The sequence below is a fragment of the Channa argus genome, chromosome 5 (genome assembly GCF_033026475.1).
Source record: "Channa argus isolate prfri chromosome 5, Channa argus male v1.0, whole genome shotgun sequence".
NCBI lineage: Eukaryota > Metazoa > Chordata > Actinopteri > Anabantiformes > Channidae > Channa > Channa argus.
Window position 1 is genome coordinate 11,583,822 of NC_090201.1, and position 15,237 is coordinate 11,599,058.

General features: G+C 39.8%; 1 protein-coding gene across 4 annotated transcripts; it reads left to right on the plus strand.

Moving 5' to 3' along the window:
• Positions 1-583: 583 nt before the first annotated feature.
• per3 (period circadian clock 3) lies at positions 584-14,994 on the plus strand. Of its 4 annotated transcripts, XM_067505628.1 has the most exons (23): positions 591-743; positions 4,449-4,515; positions 6,085-6,481; positions 6,717-6,874; positions 6,991-7,109; positions 7,345-7,543; positions 7,777-7,828; positions 8,266-8,411; positions 8,707-8,785; positions 8,884-8,990; positions 9,209-9,365; positions 9,587-9,695; positions 9,822-9,950; positions 10,059-10,167; positions 10,262-10,373; positions 10,494-10,633; positions 10,740-10,898; positions 11,070-11,321; positions 11,449-12,317; positions 12,515-12,701; positions 12,920-13,106; positions 13,460-13,610; positions 13,697-14,994. In XM_067505628.1, exons 3-23 carry the CDS (start codon positions 6,234-6,236, stop codon positions 13,823-13,825), a joined length of 3,798 nt encoding a protein of 1,265 aa, XP_067361729.1. In that variant the 5' UTR covers positions 591-743; positions 4,449-4,515; positions 6,085-6,233; the 3' UTR covers positions 13,826-14,994. The 4 variants fall into 4 exon arrangements, with proteins under 4 accessions (XP_067361728.1, XP_067361731.1, XP_067361730.1 ...); XM_067505627.1 differs by lacking the exon at positions 4,449-4,515 and having other exon boundaries at positions 584-743; XM_067505630.1 differs by lacking the exon at positions 4,449-4,515 and having other exon boundaries at positions 584-743; positions 10,280-10,373.
• The last annotated feature ends 243 nt before the right edge of the window (positions 14,995-15,237 follow it).

Sequence of the window (15,237 nt, forward strand, 5' to 3'; positions counted from 1 at the left end):
TTTGGGCCTCCTGAAGGTTTGCAATGACTTTTTATGTGGCAGTTTTCGAGCTTGCCCAGTCAGTAATTTAGTCTGGCCTACACCAAGAAAAATCTTATTTCAAAAGTTCTAAACTCATCAAAATTTAACGTTATTATGAATTAATTGTCACTAGGCTTTAACTAGCCTGAGAAGTTGGGAGGTTTGAAGATTCTTGCTTAAAAAAACCCAAGTTATTCATAAATTGTCATACTCAATTACGGCTCTTCGATTAATTAAAACGTATTGCTAATCTACTGTATTTGAAAGCATCCCAACAAGTATATAACAACAACAAATTATATATTGTGAATTAGCTGGACCTAGGAGTAGGGACTCTCCATTCATTCAGTAGTAGAAGGGCGGATGATGCAGACGTCTCTAGTTAGTGCGCGCGAGTCAGTAGGCGCGCAGCCTGCTCCTGGGTTGTTGTCGTTGTGTTGCGTAACATGGAGGTCCACGTGAACAGCCAACAAGCCACGGGCAAACTGGGCCGTATAGACACGCCCACTATCCAATCCCCGACAGAGTCAAAATCTGTTTATCCAAACAGCATTGAGTGGGCGGGGCCGTATAGTGCCGGCCTCACGTTGCACAAATGTGTCAAGCGCTCCGGAATGGGTGACGGTATAGCTACGTGACCGGGACATAACTCAAAAAATACCTTTAATACGACCAATTTTACTTTCTAACTTTGGAGCTGAGACATACGTGGAATCGAAAAGGTAAATATTAAATCAGAAGACCAATTTTTTAATGTGTCGTTAGCAAGGTGGCTGACTAGCTAAGTTAGCTAACCACCTTGACCACCGCACCAACCAGAGAGAACACTGTATGTAAACAAACTAAATGAAATCATAGCCTTTGATTCTTTACTGCCAATACACTGTTGTGACTCTATAAGTCATTTAAAACTCTAGGTTAGTTGCCGTTGACTTGTGCTAACGTTGTGATTTCCCTGTAGGCTCAATGTCGCGCATCCTACCATAATAACTTAATCTAATCGTGTAGAGTTCTTCGATGTATAAATGCATCTGTAAACAGCACCAGCACACAATAAAAGTTGTGAAATGCTGGACTGAAAAACATTACTAGCCTGCTTTGATTGTGCGAGTTAGGATGTTTTTACATTTAATGCTCTTACCGTACAGAACAGACAGACACTATTCTGCTACATGTCCTTATTTGTGAACACGTGTCCATAGTATTGCTATCAATATGCTCTATAAAACAGAAGACTTTTCTAAAAACAAACCACCCGCTACTAAATTATGAATTAAAATAATGGACGGTTTTGGAAATATCTCTTTCTTACGTTGAGTCTCTTCTTTCCCCCAGTGTACTGTAACACTGTCCTCAATTAGGATGGAGTCAATTTTGTTCATTAAAAACGTATTAATACTAGAAGGGCCCCAGGTTCGCATTTAATTTGTGGGTGCACTTTGTGGTGGTTACCCTTATAACTTCCACTCTTTAAACCCCCGTTACGGTGATATCTGCCCCCACCTTTATGCAGTTTAGTGTTTACCTCATTAATGAAAACCTCTGAGAAAATAAATTGAACCCTTGCTCAGTTGTTGATAGAAATCTTCAACTACAATTTTCTTTATCAGGCAGGGAGAGGTATGTAGGCTGCAAAGGCCTTTTATACGTAGTAAACTGCAATTATACTCAGAAAGCACAAACTAGTATAAAGCTTTTTATCAGGATTTATTGTTAAACTGTTCATTCAAATTAAGGTTGCCATGTGATTTTAATCTGTCTAATCATTTTGTATTATGGATTCAAGAAAGCAGAGGAGTTTGTAAATACCTCTTTAGGTATATTATAGTGGCATCCAGAGTTCACCACAAGAGTGCATCCCTTTACCTTTTATTTTAATTAGGAATATCTCTGAAAACACTATCCCCTCTCTGAGTTGCAACACTCTTACTTTATTTCTTTGTGTCATAACAGTTTTATGGACTTAAATGTAGCAAAAACCAAAGAACTCGTCTTTGTTTTAAGTCATGTTGGAGAAGTTACCAAAAAATTTATTAGACATAAAGTGTGAAAATGGAACAATGTTTCAATGAGGACCTTAAATTGATGTGAACAGAGACTCTATTGTCAAGTGACACAATGGAGAAAACATTTATCTTCTTCCATAAACTAAATTCCTTTCATTCAGGCCCATTATCCGCTATTGGTTTTACAGGATTTCATTGAGTTTTCTTTTTGTTGTTGTTTTTATTCAGTTGCTACTAGCCTGTAAAAGTAAGCAGGTTTAAGCAGTATAAGAACCAATCTGAATGAGTCTAAGTGAAACAGAGAGATTAATTATTTTTGAAAACAACAAATCTTCCAGAAGCCAAACAATAGTTACTTTTCATTTGGGCATGTTCTGTTCTAGTAAGTGAAACTTCCATTTTGCCATCAGGGTGTGTCAAATTTTTGTGCTTGACAAACTTACTGTTGTTTTCTTCCTGCAGTTCAACTAAATGTATTGTAGGACTTAGCATTGCCATTGTTGGTGGATGTCTTATGTAACACGCAGTGATATGGCAGTTATCATGTTATATCAGTTTTAAATGCTGATAATAATTGAAACGTCACCTTATAAAATCACCCTTGAACTTAAAGTTTTGTCTTAGTATATAATAATAGGTATTTTTAAATTTTATTATGACTTGTCACAAATATAATTTGTAACTGGATGGATGTTTGGCAGTTTGTCATTATTAAGAGATGGCAGTTGTACTTTTAACTATAGTTTTCAGTAGAGAAGTAACCGCTCCTCCTTCAGGCCTCCTTATGTGGGCCTTTACTGAGTATAGAAGTTACTGGGTTCATGTGGTGAAGGGTAGTTAACCATCCAATGAGGTCAGGTATATTTTGTGTGAGAACAAGTTGTGGTTGTGTTGAAAGCAAGACTTTTTCTATTAAATGAAAGCCTGCAAAATAAACAGTGTTGGCTTAAAATAATCTGCACATTTGTTTGTAGATACATTAGACCCTTAAATGTTTAACTTATCAGAAGTCAGACAGTACTTTTAAATCCCTCTCTTTTGAAGTATTTTCTGTCATGTAATAATTCCTATGGTTAAGTTGTATCTTAAAATAATTTTCAGAGAAGGTTAGGCAACACATGTTGCCTTTATGTATTTGTCACGATATTATACTTTGATTTCATATTCGAATATTGTTTGTTTGGGGATCTATCCTCTGTCATTCTTTTATATTCATCTATGCACCAGTAAATGTGTATCTGTACCATGTTACTATGCACATTTCCTTAAACAGGATCTTATTTAACCAGAGACAGCACAAGTTTGTGTAAGAACCACTTGAGGTGACAAGATCATTTGTTTAATAGCATTTTCTCTAAGTTATTGCATCAATCAATGAATGTTGAGAGTCTTAAAGAAGAAATGCTGAGCGATCTTGAAAAAACATTTTGTAACACTCTGGATATAGAAGACATTCAGCAGATGCAGTTCAGCTGACTTTAGCACAGATGTTGGATTGGTCATGGCCGCATTTTGACTTGCACTTTGGATCTACTAACTGTATTGTAATTTCATCACTTTTATATATAATGGGGAGAAAAATGTTGTTTCTGCCCTCAGAAACCTGATTTCCAAAATAGTGGTTTTCTCCTCAAGAAAGAAATGTTGACATTATAAAGTTGTGTTGATCGCATATTCTGTACCCCTGCCATCTGTTGCATGTCTGTCTATCCTTGAAAAGCGATTCTGTCTAACAGTTCTTGGGGGTTTCTTAAATTTTTATAGCTCATTAAAGGGGTTTTGGGGAGTTTTTTTTAATCTGATTACCATATCTAAGAGGTGAGGGTGAATGATTCATAGATTGTAAAGCTTCTTGGGGCAAATGTGTGATATAGTGTCAAATAAAGTTAAGTCAAAAAAAATTTGACTTAACTTCGCTATTTTGTCTAAGCCCCAGTTTTATAAGACAGGTAAATGGTTATTCGGCCTGCACAACCACAATTTTATCCCAAGCACAAGTATAGGTTGATGTAAATTCCAGCAGCGTAATTTGTTAATTCTCAGAAGATGTAACTATGTTTTTTCATTACTGTTGTCCAAAGGGATTATTCTAATTTAGCTGTGAAAATAAAAACAGTTAGTTATTTGGTCCCATCAAATATCATACCTAACAGTGGAACATGGTTTATATTGCTTTGACACACAGCCTAATGTATTTGTGATGTTGCACATATTTATCATGCCACGATGGACAACAGTATTGGAAAATGTTTTTTTTATATCTTGTTTAACCACACCAGCAGCCATACTCGATTTTTACTAGCAGAACGAAGCATAGTCCTGCTCCCTTAAAATTTATTTTTTTCGTGTAGTAATTTTAGTTTGTTTTGGTAAATAGATTGTATTTGTATATACTCTGTATAATTTTCTTTATAATTAAAGCAAGACCAGAACTACATCACCACCACCTTTATAATGTGTCTGTGCCTTGTACATAAACACACAACAGGTACAGTATTATATCTCAAGTGATAGAAAGATTACTTATACTCTCTGAATTGAGCAAGCTGGTTATGTAATCCTGCAGTGACGACCTGATGAATGAAGCAGAATATTTTTATTGGCTCCTGTTTTTACCTCTGTGTCTAACACTCATTGTCTTGTCTCAGTGCTGTGTGTATGTGGTAGGAGCTGCAGTTTGTTTTTTTCAAATTCTATATAATGAATATATTTATAATGTTAGGATTTGTGGAAAAAGGCAAAAGCAAGTGGTTTAATTACCTAATTTTCCCTTTTTAGTATTGAGTTTGGTTCATGGAAAATGCATCATAAAACACTGATTTAAATTCAGACTGTCTTCTCGGCTGATCACGTATGTTCAGAGTTGCCACAGCGGATCATTTGTCCGCATGTTGATTTGGCACAGTTTTTATGCCGGATACCCTTCCTTCTGACATGAAGCTCATTTGGTGTGTAATGACTGACATTGGTCATGGTTGTACAGGGTTGTACCATATCTTGGCAGTACTGGTGGATAAACTGTATAAATCAGAGGTGTGAGTCAGTTTGATATTCAGATAGTCTGACAGATTTAGATGACAGGGAATCAGGTGCTTGTTCACATTTGGGAAATTGTCTAAATGCACATAACCCGGCATCACATGGAGACATAAACAATTAAAAAAAATTCTGAGTTTTGCTGTAAAATCTTTACCACATACTTGGCACAAATCTAAGGCAATGAATATTAAGTTTTTAGTAGACATTTTCCATGGCAGACATTTGAACATGTCAAAACATGAAAAGCACATGTGTAAGTAATATTAACAATGTCCCTGTTTCTTAGTTGCTCAAGTAACAGCTATACATGGATCTGGTGCATCTTAAAGAAATGTGGCAATCAATGTCATAATTTACACTTCTGCTTTTCCTAGTTTCAAACTGCATCCAGATTTGAATAATGTTCAGAGTATTCAGTGTTCTCATTGGAAGGAGTTTATTAAAAACAGCCAGTTTGTGCAACACAAAGCCCTTGATTTGAGTCTTTCCTTAACTGCTTTTGTACAAAAGCAATGGAAAGGAAGAGCTGCTCATGGTTACAAATTATTAAAATGAATTTCAATACCCATAACCAATCAAATTGATATTTCAACTGGGAAAATATACACATTGCTATTGCCATACAATCTGTGTCATAACACCATCTAATTCATTTTATTTTTATAGTACTTTTCATAGACAATGGGAATTCCAGGTGCTCCATACATACAAGCAAATATTGTAAAATCAAATTAACATGACATAATGTCAAAGGTTTTAAATGCTTTAGTGGGCTTTACAATGCTTCTTGTATCAGTTATTCAGCAGCAGTGCACACATTAAAATAGAGAATTTTGTAAAAAAAAAAAAAAAAGAAAATTATATTGAATTTTAAATTTTGATTTATGGCATATGGCATATGGCTGATTTGTTTTACATTTAAAGGGCCCCCAAAGATAACTGCTCATTCTTTCAGGTTGTAAATTCAATCCCATAAACTTTGTTCTGATACTGTTTCTTATTTCTCTCTGTTTTACAGTGTTAAAACGTTTATGTCCATAATGAGCTCTGATTGAATGAACACCATTTATCGTCACTATGTGGAACTCCTTTCCTTGAACACATGAAGAGCCTTAGTGACCACTGTAATTGGACACATTAGTATCGATTTGTGACCGAAGTGCAGAGATGCCTGGGGATGAGAGTAGCCCTGATGGGGAGGAGGCTGCATTGCCGTCAGCTACAAGACAAAGTATAGAGGAGGAGAAGGTGACGTTGGAGCAGCAGGACAGTGCGGCGCACTTGGAAGGCAAAGGTTCTGGAGGTGACATGGGGCAGGAAGATGAAGAGATGACTAGCAGTTCACATGACCTCTCATCCTCAGCCAATCACAGCCCTGGGAGCGCCACTGGATCCACCTCCCCTTCAACCAAGAGGTATTTGGTGGTTGGTGTGCCATGAGTTTTGGCAAAAATTCATGTTGTGCAACAGTAACCCAACTTACTATAAGTTCTCTTTATTAATTTCAAATGCACCCCAGCATAACATAGCAGTGGATAAGTTTGTCTGAATATCAACACAGTACTACCATTTGTGTTAGATAAAAATGTCCTCTGCCCACATATGATCTAAATATGTTGATTTTATGGTCTCTCTCTGTGTGTGTACCAGTGAGCATGCAGATAGTGGCAGAGGTCAAGCCCACAAAGAAGTGATGTTCACAGTGGCTGAGATGAAGAAGAGACTTCCATTGGATAAACGCAGCCGCAGCAAAGTCAGCACTGTGGAGGCCTTAAATTATGCACTAAACTGTGTAAAACAAGTACAAGGTACACAAATGAAAAACATTTATAACAGTGTCACAGTATTACCAGTATGTTTTCTCCAAAAAGCCTGAGTGTGTGGGTTTTGTTTTAAGATATGTGTGTCTTTGTGTCCTCTAAAGCCAATAGTGAATACTACAAGCTGCTGATGCGAAGTGGCCAGGATGAGAGGCGAAATGCCACTATTTGCACCTTGGAAGAGTTGGAGAGAGTCACCTCTGAACACACCCTTAAAAACACGGTAAACACACACGACACACAGGAACCAAACCAAACCCACTTTCTGCTTAATGTGAGCAGAACTCACATTAGACACTTGCATACATACATGCATAATTGCAATCATGTTTGCCTCATTCTGGGGCGGGTGTGTGAACATATCACTGTATTGCTTTTGTGTATGTCCATAACCTGGCTCGATTGTGCGCGCATGTCTTTCTACATATGCGTGCGTATGTTTCTGTGTCGTGGTGTAGGACTCCTTCGTTGTGGTTTTCTCCCTGACGAGTGGCCGCGTGCTGTACGCATCAGAGCAGGCTCCCAGCATTCTTTGCTGCAAGAGAAAGTTCCTGGAGTCAGCTAAGTTTGTGGAGCTGATCTTCCACCAAGATGTTAATGTCTTCTACTCGCACACAGCACAGCCGCACCTCCCACCTTGGAGCAACTCGCACACAGGTGTGTTTTTACCAGGGTTAATGAATTTTTAAAAGTTTGCATTATTTTCTAGACAAGAATGACTTTCCTTTTTTTTGTCAATACAGTAAAAAGTTAAATGTTTTTGATAGACAGTTTTTTAGTTTATCTGCTTGTTCAAAATGTATTCTGTTGTAATTACTGTATTCTGTAAAAAATTACTAACCAGTACGAACAACACAGTAAACCAACTTTGCTTTCGTTTGTCTTTGCAGCAGGGGTTCTGTTTGACTGTGCCCATGTCAAGTCTTTCTTCTGCAGAATCAGGTCAGTATCTTAATTCCATTAAAAGACTTACTAACACTATGCATCCCATAAATCTGTGATATATCAGATGGATTAAGGACATTACCTGAATCTTTCTTTGATCTGCAAAGAAATTTGACATTCTGCATGTTTTGGCAACGCATCAGAAATGCTCTGAAATTAACATTTAAGGTAAAACTAATGCTTTAAAATTATTTTCTTCCAATTGGTGTCACCAAAGCGGAACTAAAGGCCCCTTCACAAACCTTAACACACATACTTTACAGCCACTTTAGCACAGACAGCTTATATGTGGATTGAACTATGACTGAAATCATCATTTGTTCATGTCATTATGTGAAAAACATCCACTAGTGTGTGTCCTTAGTTAAGAAGTTAGAAGCTTATTTTATGACTGTGATTATAATAAAAATTTACATTTGGAAAAAATGTTTTAGGGGTGGGAAGGATCGTGAGGGAGAGATGCTTTATAATCCCTTCCGGATAACACCATACCTGCTTAAGGTGCAGGGAACAGAAAGTAGTCTGGAGGAGGAGCCATGCTGCCTGGCACTGGCTGAACGCTTAATATCTGGATATGAAGGTAAGATTAGTGTCATCAGAAAATGCATAAAACTTAAAAAAAGAGCATTTTGATCGATGGGACTGATATTTAAAAACTGTTTTGACTTTCTTATACAAAACAGAAAAAAAAACAAATTTTATGCTTATCTTTGACCTTAAGTAACCAGATAAATATTTTAACTGAATGCACTTCCACTGCTCATTCATGCTTTGCAGTCATAAGTGTATAGTGAGTATAGTTTGCAATTTATACGCCTTTAAGAGGGATCCCTTTGACACGGTCTTAATATTATTGATGTTATTCGCTCATGCAGCACCAAGGATCCCTATGGACAAGCGCATCTTTACCACTACACACTCTCCAGGTTGTGTGTTCCTAGAAGTGGACGACAGGTCAATGCACACACCAACACGTGCACAACCTGAGTTAACATTAAACTTTTAATGTTGCAGAGTGTTGATGAAGCTGATTTCATGATTACTATCCACAGGGCTGTACCGCTGCTAGGATACCTTCCTCAAGATCTAATTGGCACATCGTTACTGACTTGCATTTACCCAGAGGACCGACCCCTCATGTTGTCTATGCACCGGAAAGGTACATGTTTAAGAAGGGTGTGGTCAAAGTGTTTTCAGATTAGGATGTTTCCAACTTGTCATTATATTAGGATGGAGACTTGTCACTAATGTAGGCCTATTTGCCCCCACTCTGGGTTTCAGGCTATTGTGTTTTTGCCGATCAACAAGTAATTCACTCTAAGTCATCTGCACCTCTCTTTTGCTGTCCTTTACTCAAACTCTTCAATTCATGTATAGTGTTGAAGTATGCGGGTCAGCCTCCATTTGAACACTCTCCAGTGCGTATGCGTTGTCAGAATGGAGACTACATAACCTTGGACACCAGCTGGTCTAGCTTCATCAACCCGTGGAGTCGCAAGGTGGCTTTTATCATTGGGCGGCATAAAGTCAGAACGTAAGGAGCAACAGCACACACACAAAGAGATGAAAATAATTTAAAAGGCTTTTATTCACAACCAAAGACTGAATGCGCTCATGTAGAAGGTTTAGTAATTAAGTCCCGTTCTGTAAAGCTTCTTTTTATGGGCAATTGCTGTATCAGTAATGATGGTGCTAAGAGACTCATTTCAAAATTAACATTTATGACATCCCTTTGCTGTCAAATTTTCTTACCAGGAGTCCACTGAATGAGGACGTGTTTGCTGCTCAGACTAAGGAGGAAATTCCAGTCACTTACGAGGAAATAAAAGATCTACAAGCAAAAATCTATAAGCTTTTCCTACAGGTGATTAGTCCAGCACTAAAAAATAAAATCAAAAATTGATTATTTTTTTTAGAACAAAATTTTCTGTGTGTTTGTGATGTCCCAGTTTCTCCATCATCTTCACTTCTTTGTGTCTCTTCTCTACAGCCGGTCCACAACAATGGTTCCAGTGGTTATGGTAGTTTGGGTAGTAATGGTTCCCATGAGCATTACATCAGTGTAGCATCTTCAAGTGACAGCAATGGTAATCTGTGGGAAGACACACACCGTGAACCAGTGAGACATCTTTCAGATTACTTGTGAGACGCTAGTGGTTGCACAGTTTAATATTTCTGCCGAGGTTAATCTTACTGATGCATTGTGTGTGTGTGTGTCTGTTTGTAGATGACCTTGCAGCAGATCTGTGCTGATGTAAACAAAGTAAAGAGATGGGGACAGCACGCTTACCTGGATTCCAGCCACAAAATGTCTTTTCTTGGCAAACCTGCCACAGGTAATCCAGTCCAACACTAAATTTACATTAAAAAATCTTGTACACTACAAAACATACAAATATTACATTATAAGATAAAATCCCCCTCCCACAGCACATCTGCTTCCCACAGCCTCTAACCTTGAGGTCACAGATCATGGAGAAAGCAGGAAGCAATCACACATTCCTTCCTATCAGCAGATCAACTGTGTTGACAACATCATCAGGTGTGTGCTTGCGGCAGTTTTGCCAGTCTTAGGTAATTTCTTTTTTTATATACTAAAGTGCCTACATTTGTTAATGCTAATAATTCTGTGTATTTGCACGTATGCGTTTATGTATCCTAGATATTTGGAGAGCTGTACAGGTTCAGTTTTGAAGCGGAAGAGTGAGTCTCGTTCCTTGGCTACTTCTTCTTCCTCATCCTCTACCACAGAAGAAGACAAGCCTGCTGGATCCACTGACATAGCTCAGGGCAGCACAGATGGTATAAACAGACACAAACATGAGCTATTCCTCTGTTATCATTTGAGTAAAATTCTGTAATATATGTAAATGCTGCACAAACTGATCTATTTTGTTTCACGTTGTAGTGTTGGAGTTGGACAGTGAGTTGCCGGTTGCCCCCACAGCTGTAGTTGGAGCACCTCTGACAGACATAACAATGTCCACTAAGGCAATGAGCGTGGTCTCAGTCACCAGTCAGTGTTCATACAGCAGCACCATTGTGCATGTGCCACAGCCTGAGTCGGGTAAATAAACATACTCTTATATCTGTGTGTCAGAGCATACGAGCAATTGAAATGCTCTTGCAAAAGGAACTGAGAGTTAAAATCTAATCTCTTTTTGAAAGATTTGTGATCATGGAAGAAAGGCTAACAAACTGTTATTTGGACATGTTTTCCCTTATTGTTCTTATGCAGAAGCCACTGCACTGGAGGATGCACCTATGGGCAGTGAGCCTGCTGATGCTGCCCCAGCCCCTGTGCGGCCTGCTCCAAGCCCTGCCACAGAAGAACGAAGGCTTGTAGGTCTCACCAAGGAGGTGCTGTCAGCTCACACGCAGAAGGAAGAGCAGGAATATGTGGATCGCTTCCGCCATCGCATCCTCCAGAGCCCCTACAGCTCCTATCTCCAGTTGGATGACAGTTCCATGGCTCACTCCCACCAGCCAGGTATGTAATGCATTTCTTTATGAAAATGACAGGCAGCCCGATTTTGTGAGTTCTAATTTAATTTAGAAGTGAATCTTCAGTGTGGTTGATCAAACTTATTCTGCATCATGTGTCCATATCACTTCAGGCGACTACATGAATCCTTTGAGGACTGGTGGATGGAAACAATCTCGGAAAGGAAAGCCGAGACACAAACGCCCAAAACCTCAGGGTTCTTCAGACAGCTATGCCTCCCCTCCTGGCCCCCCTCGCTGTGTCCCTGACTCTTCCTGGCCATCTTCCGAATCCTCCCAGCCCCAGATTGCAGCACCCCATATTCAAACATCCCCACTTTATGCACCATTTATTCCCATGATGTCAACTCACTCTTGCTCAGAGCAAACACCCAAACCACAACATCTGCCTGGAGCAGCTCCAGTAGTGCTGCAGCCTCCTGATCAAACCCAGTTGAACTACAATTTTAACATCATGCATCCTACTCAGAGCCTGCCAGGTATGCAACCAGTCCAGATGGATTCCATTCAGGACCTGCAAAATATCCAGAACTTTAACAACATGCAACCCTTGGCTCCAGCTCTCAGCTTCAATCCTTATGTGGGTCCAGTCATAGCTCTTATACTGCCCAACTACCCAAATTTCACTACAGGTTACCCGTCCATTTACTCCCCTTCTGCTCCATCCATGCCGCAACAGGCACCCATCACCATGACAGGTTTGGCTTCTGGTACTGGTCCCTTCACGCAACCCCAGTTTCAAGCCCAGCCTAGCTTGCACTCTCAAACCTCCCCAGGCCCTCTGCTTTGCTCACCTAGAGCCAGCTCCTCTGTTGGCGAAGAGGAGGAGGCAGCTGGTCCTCGTGCTTTATTCTCTAGCTCTCGCTCAAGTTCTCCACTTCAGCTAAACTTGCTGCAGGAGGAACTGCCCAAGCCAAGTGAAGTGCAGAGCACCAGTGGCCACAACCATGCAGAGAGCCTCCACAATAAACATGCCAATGAAGTAAATCTGCTGAGTTTCTTAAAAAATCACTCTTTTTTTACAATTACTTTCTTATTGTTTAAGTTCAGCTTTTATCAGTATGTAAATAGATGCATTTTCATATGTAACCATCACATGTTAATTTACAAAAGCTCAGGTCTAAAGAAGTAAAGGTTGTAGTTCTCACTTTTTCACTTCTTTTCATTTTCCTTGCTTAGGGTGACGTCCCCAGTGAGTCAGGGAACCATGAAGCTCAGTCTACATCCAGTGAACTGCTTGACATGCTGCTGCAAGAGGATGCCAGGTCCGGGACTGGCTCCAATGCCTCTGGGTCTGGGTCAGGGGAGTCTGGCGGCTCCCTTGGATCTGGATCTGGCTCCAATGGAACCTCTACTTCTCATACTGGTAAAAAACAGTAAACACTTACAAAAACTTTATAGATGTATCATTATGTGTCCCAACCACACTGTGCAACAGAAGTGATGAAATCAATTTCTGTTGCACAGTGACTTTGTCGTTTTACATTACACCAAGTGCTCAAAAAATCTTAGCTTTTTTTATAGCAAAAAGTATAAAGTACACTCAAGAACAATGACTGATGCAGATTTAATGATGGGTTACAGGCAGCAGCAACAGCAGCAAATACTTTGCCAGCAATGATTCTTCAGACACATCATGTAAAGCCCGAAAGAGCCAAGAGACACCAGCAGAGCACCAGCACAGCTTTGACGCTCGGGGGGAGAACTCACTGTGGACTATGATTCAGCACACGCCTGAGCGTGTGATGATGACGTATCGAATCCACACCAGGTACACGCACAGCATCATTCTTCCTAATCTGACAGTAGTGCATGTGCAGTCATCCTTTAAAGTCAAACCTGTTGAATCCATGGAAATATGGACATTTTTGGAACTGCATTTTTGGGATTACCATTTTTTTAATGAAATTTAGACATTTCACCTGATACAAAATTGGCTCCTCATACCATGGTTAACATGGCAAACAATTTGTTTTCTGTTTAATCACTGTGTGCCAAAAGTGAAACTGCGTTTTACAAGCATGATTTTTGATTGTGTAATGACATGTTTAAACCTTGAACGAGGCGATCCCACTTTTTAAAAATGTGATTTGTCTTGTAACTTTTTATCACCCTTTCTTTCAGGGACCAGAATGAAGTGTTAGCAGAGGACAGGGAAAAGCTTCGGGTTCTCCAGCCTCTCCAGCCATGGTTCAGCAAGGAGCAGAGAGAGGAGCTAGCCGAAGTCCACCCCTGGATCCAACAGAACACTATCCCACAGGAAATAGACACACAGGTCGGGATATTTACACAAATTCTCACAAAGAGATATATACTAACTTTATATCACTTCCACATGTAACATGTTTTTATGTCTCTCAGGGTTGTGTGAGCTGCAACTCCGGTGCAGGTGTCACCCACTCGACTTGCCCTCCTGCACCAGATAGCTCGTCCCCTCTGGAGAGTCCTCTGCAAGACTCAGTCGAATTGAGAGATCTGGAACCCAAATAAAAAAATCTGGTTCACAACAAACCAGCCCTGCCAAAAACCCACCTAGAAAGTTCAACCATGCATCATCTAATCTGACCATCTCATCTGCAGGAGTGGCTCTCCAGACTTTAGTTCAACATGGTTTGTAAAGGTATCAGAGCTCTGAACAGGCCCTGTGGAACAGGGAGGCGAGAGAGAGACCAAAATTTTTACTGGCATTTTTGTTCAGTCAGTAAAATGTGACTGCCTTTATAAGACCATATGATTTTTTTGCCTCTCTTCTCTTTGCATTTATTGAAATCCTGTAAGGGTTTACTGTGTATTTAAGACTGACTAGTTCCTTTGGTACCATGAGCCACTTGATGCACAATATAGACAGAGGGTCCCTTGGTTGCTCCTCCTGGACATGAGCACTGGGGACATACTGTGTGTAGGAAGCGTGTGATGAAGTGACAGGACAGCAGCAAACAGTCCTGGCCCAGTTTGAGTATCAAAACACACAGTAGACTGTTCTTCAGAGATATGGAGTGCGGGTTGTACAGTATGTTAACTGTTAATGTATTGTATTCTCTTATTCCATTAGTTTTCTCTTGTGCAAACCATCAGTTTTTGTGTTGCTGACTTACGTACAACAGTAAACATGTTGATCATGTCAACTTTAGTGCAACAACACAGTTACTGCAAAACTTCTGTAGTGAGTCGTTTCTTCACCCAGCATCTTGGCTGCTCTGTAGCTTACCTGTGAACAGGCACAGGGTGGCTCCAAATTCCCTCTTATCCTGGGTTTACTTCAATACAGTCCACCAGTGCAAGACAGTCCAGGGTTTTCTACAGTTTTTAGACTGGCAGTATATTATAATACCGTGTATTTTATAATAGATCAAGATCAACAGCTTTCGGCTTGTCCCTTCCAGGGTTGCTACAGCGGAAGGTGTTCCGCACATTGATTTGGCATGAGTTTTTTACGCTGGAGGCCTTTGACGGCCGGGCGAGGCCACACCTGGTGGGGTGGATTCGAACCCGCGGCCTTCTGTATCCCAATCCAGAGCCACCAGGCCCCCTTTGTACCATGTATTTTATAATAATGTACACAAAACAAACTTCACAAAGTGTATAAAAGCCATTTGTATTGAATTCAGGGACTGTTTATTTGTGACACAAAGGAAAGGAATAAATGAACTATGACCTAACTTGTGCTTCTGTGTAATTGCCTAAGAACAAAACACAGAGCAGCATAGCCTACTGATATCTACGACCATGCATGAAGTACAACAGATACTGTACATCTATCAGTATTACCTGTATACACAACAACACAAATCATTAACGTATACAGACATAAGCAACAAAATGCACAAATACCTAACAAAATAGGGACTGTAACTACAGACAAGGAGATTCTTGGCAATATTATTCAGTGTTTGTAGACCTGA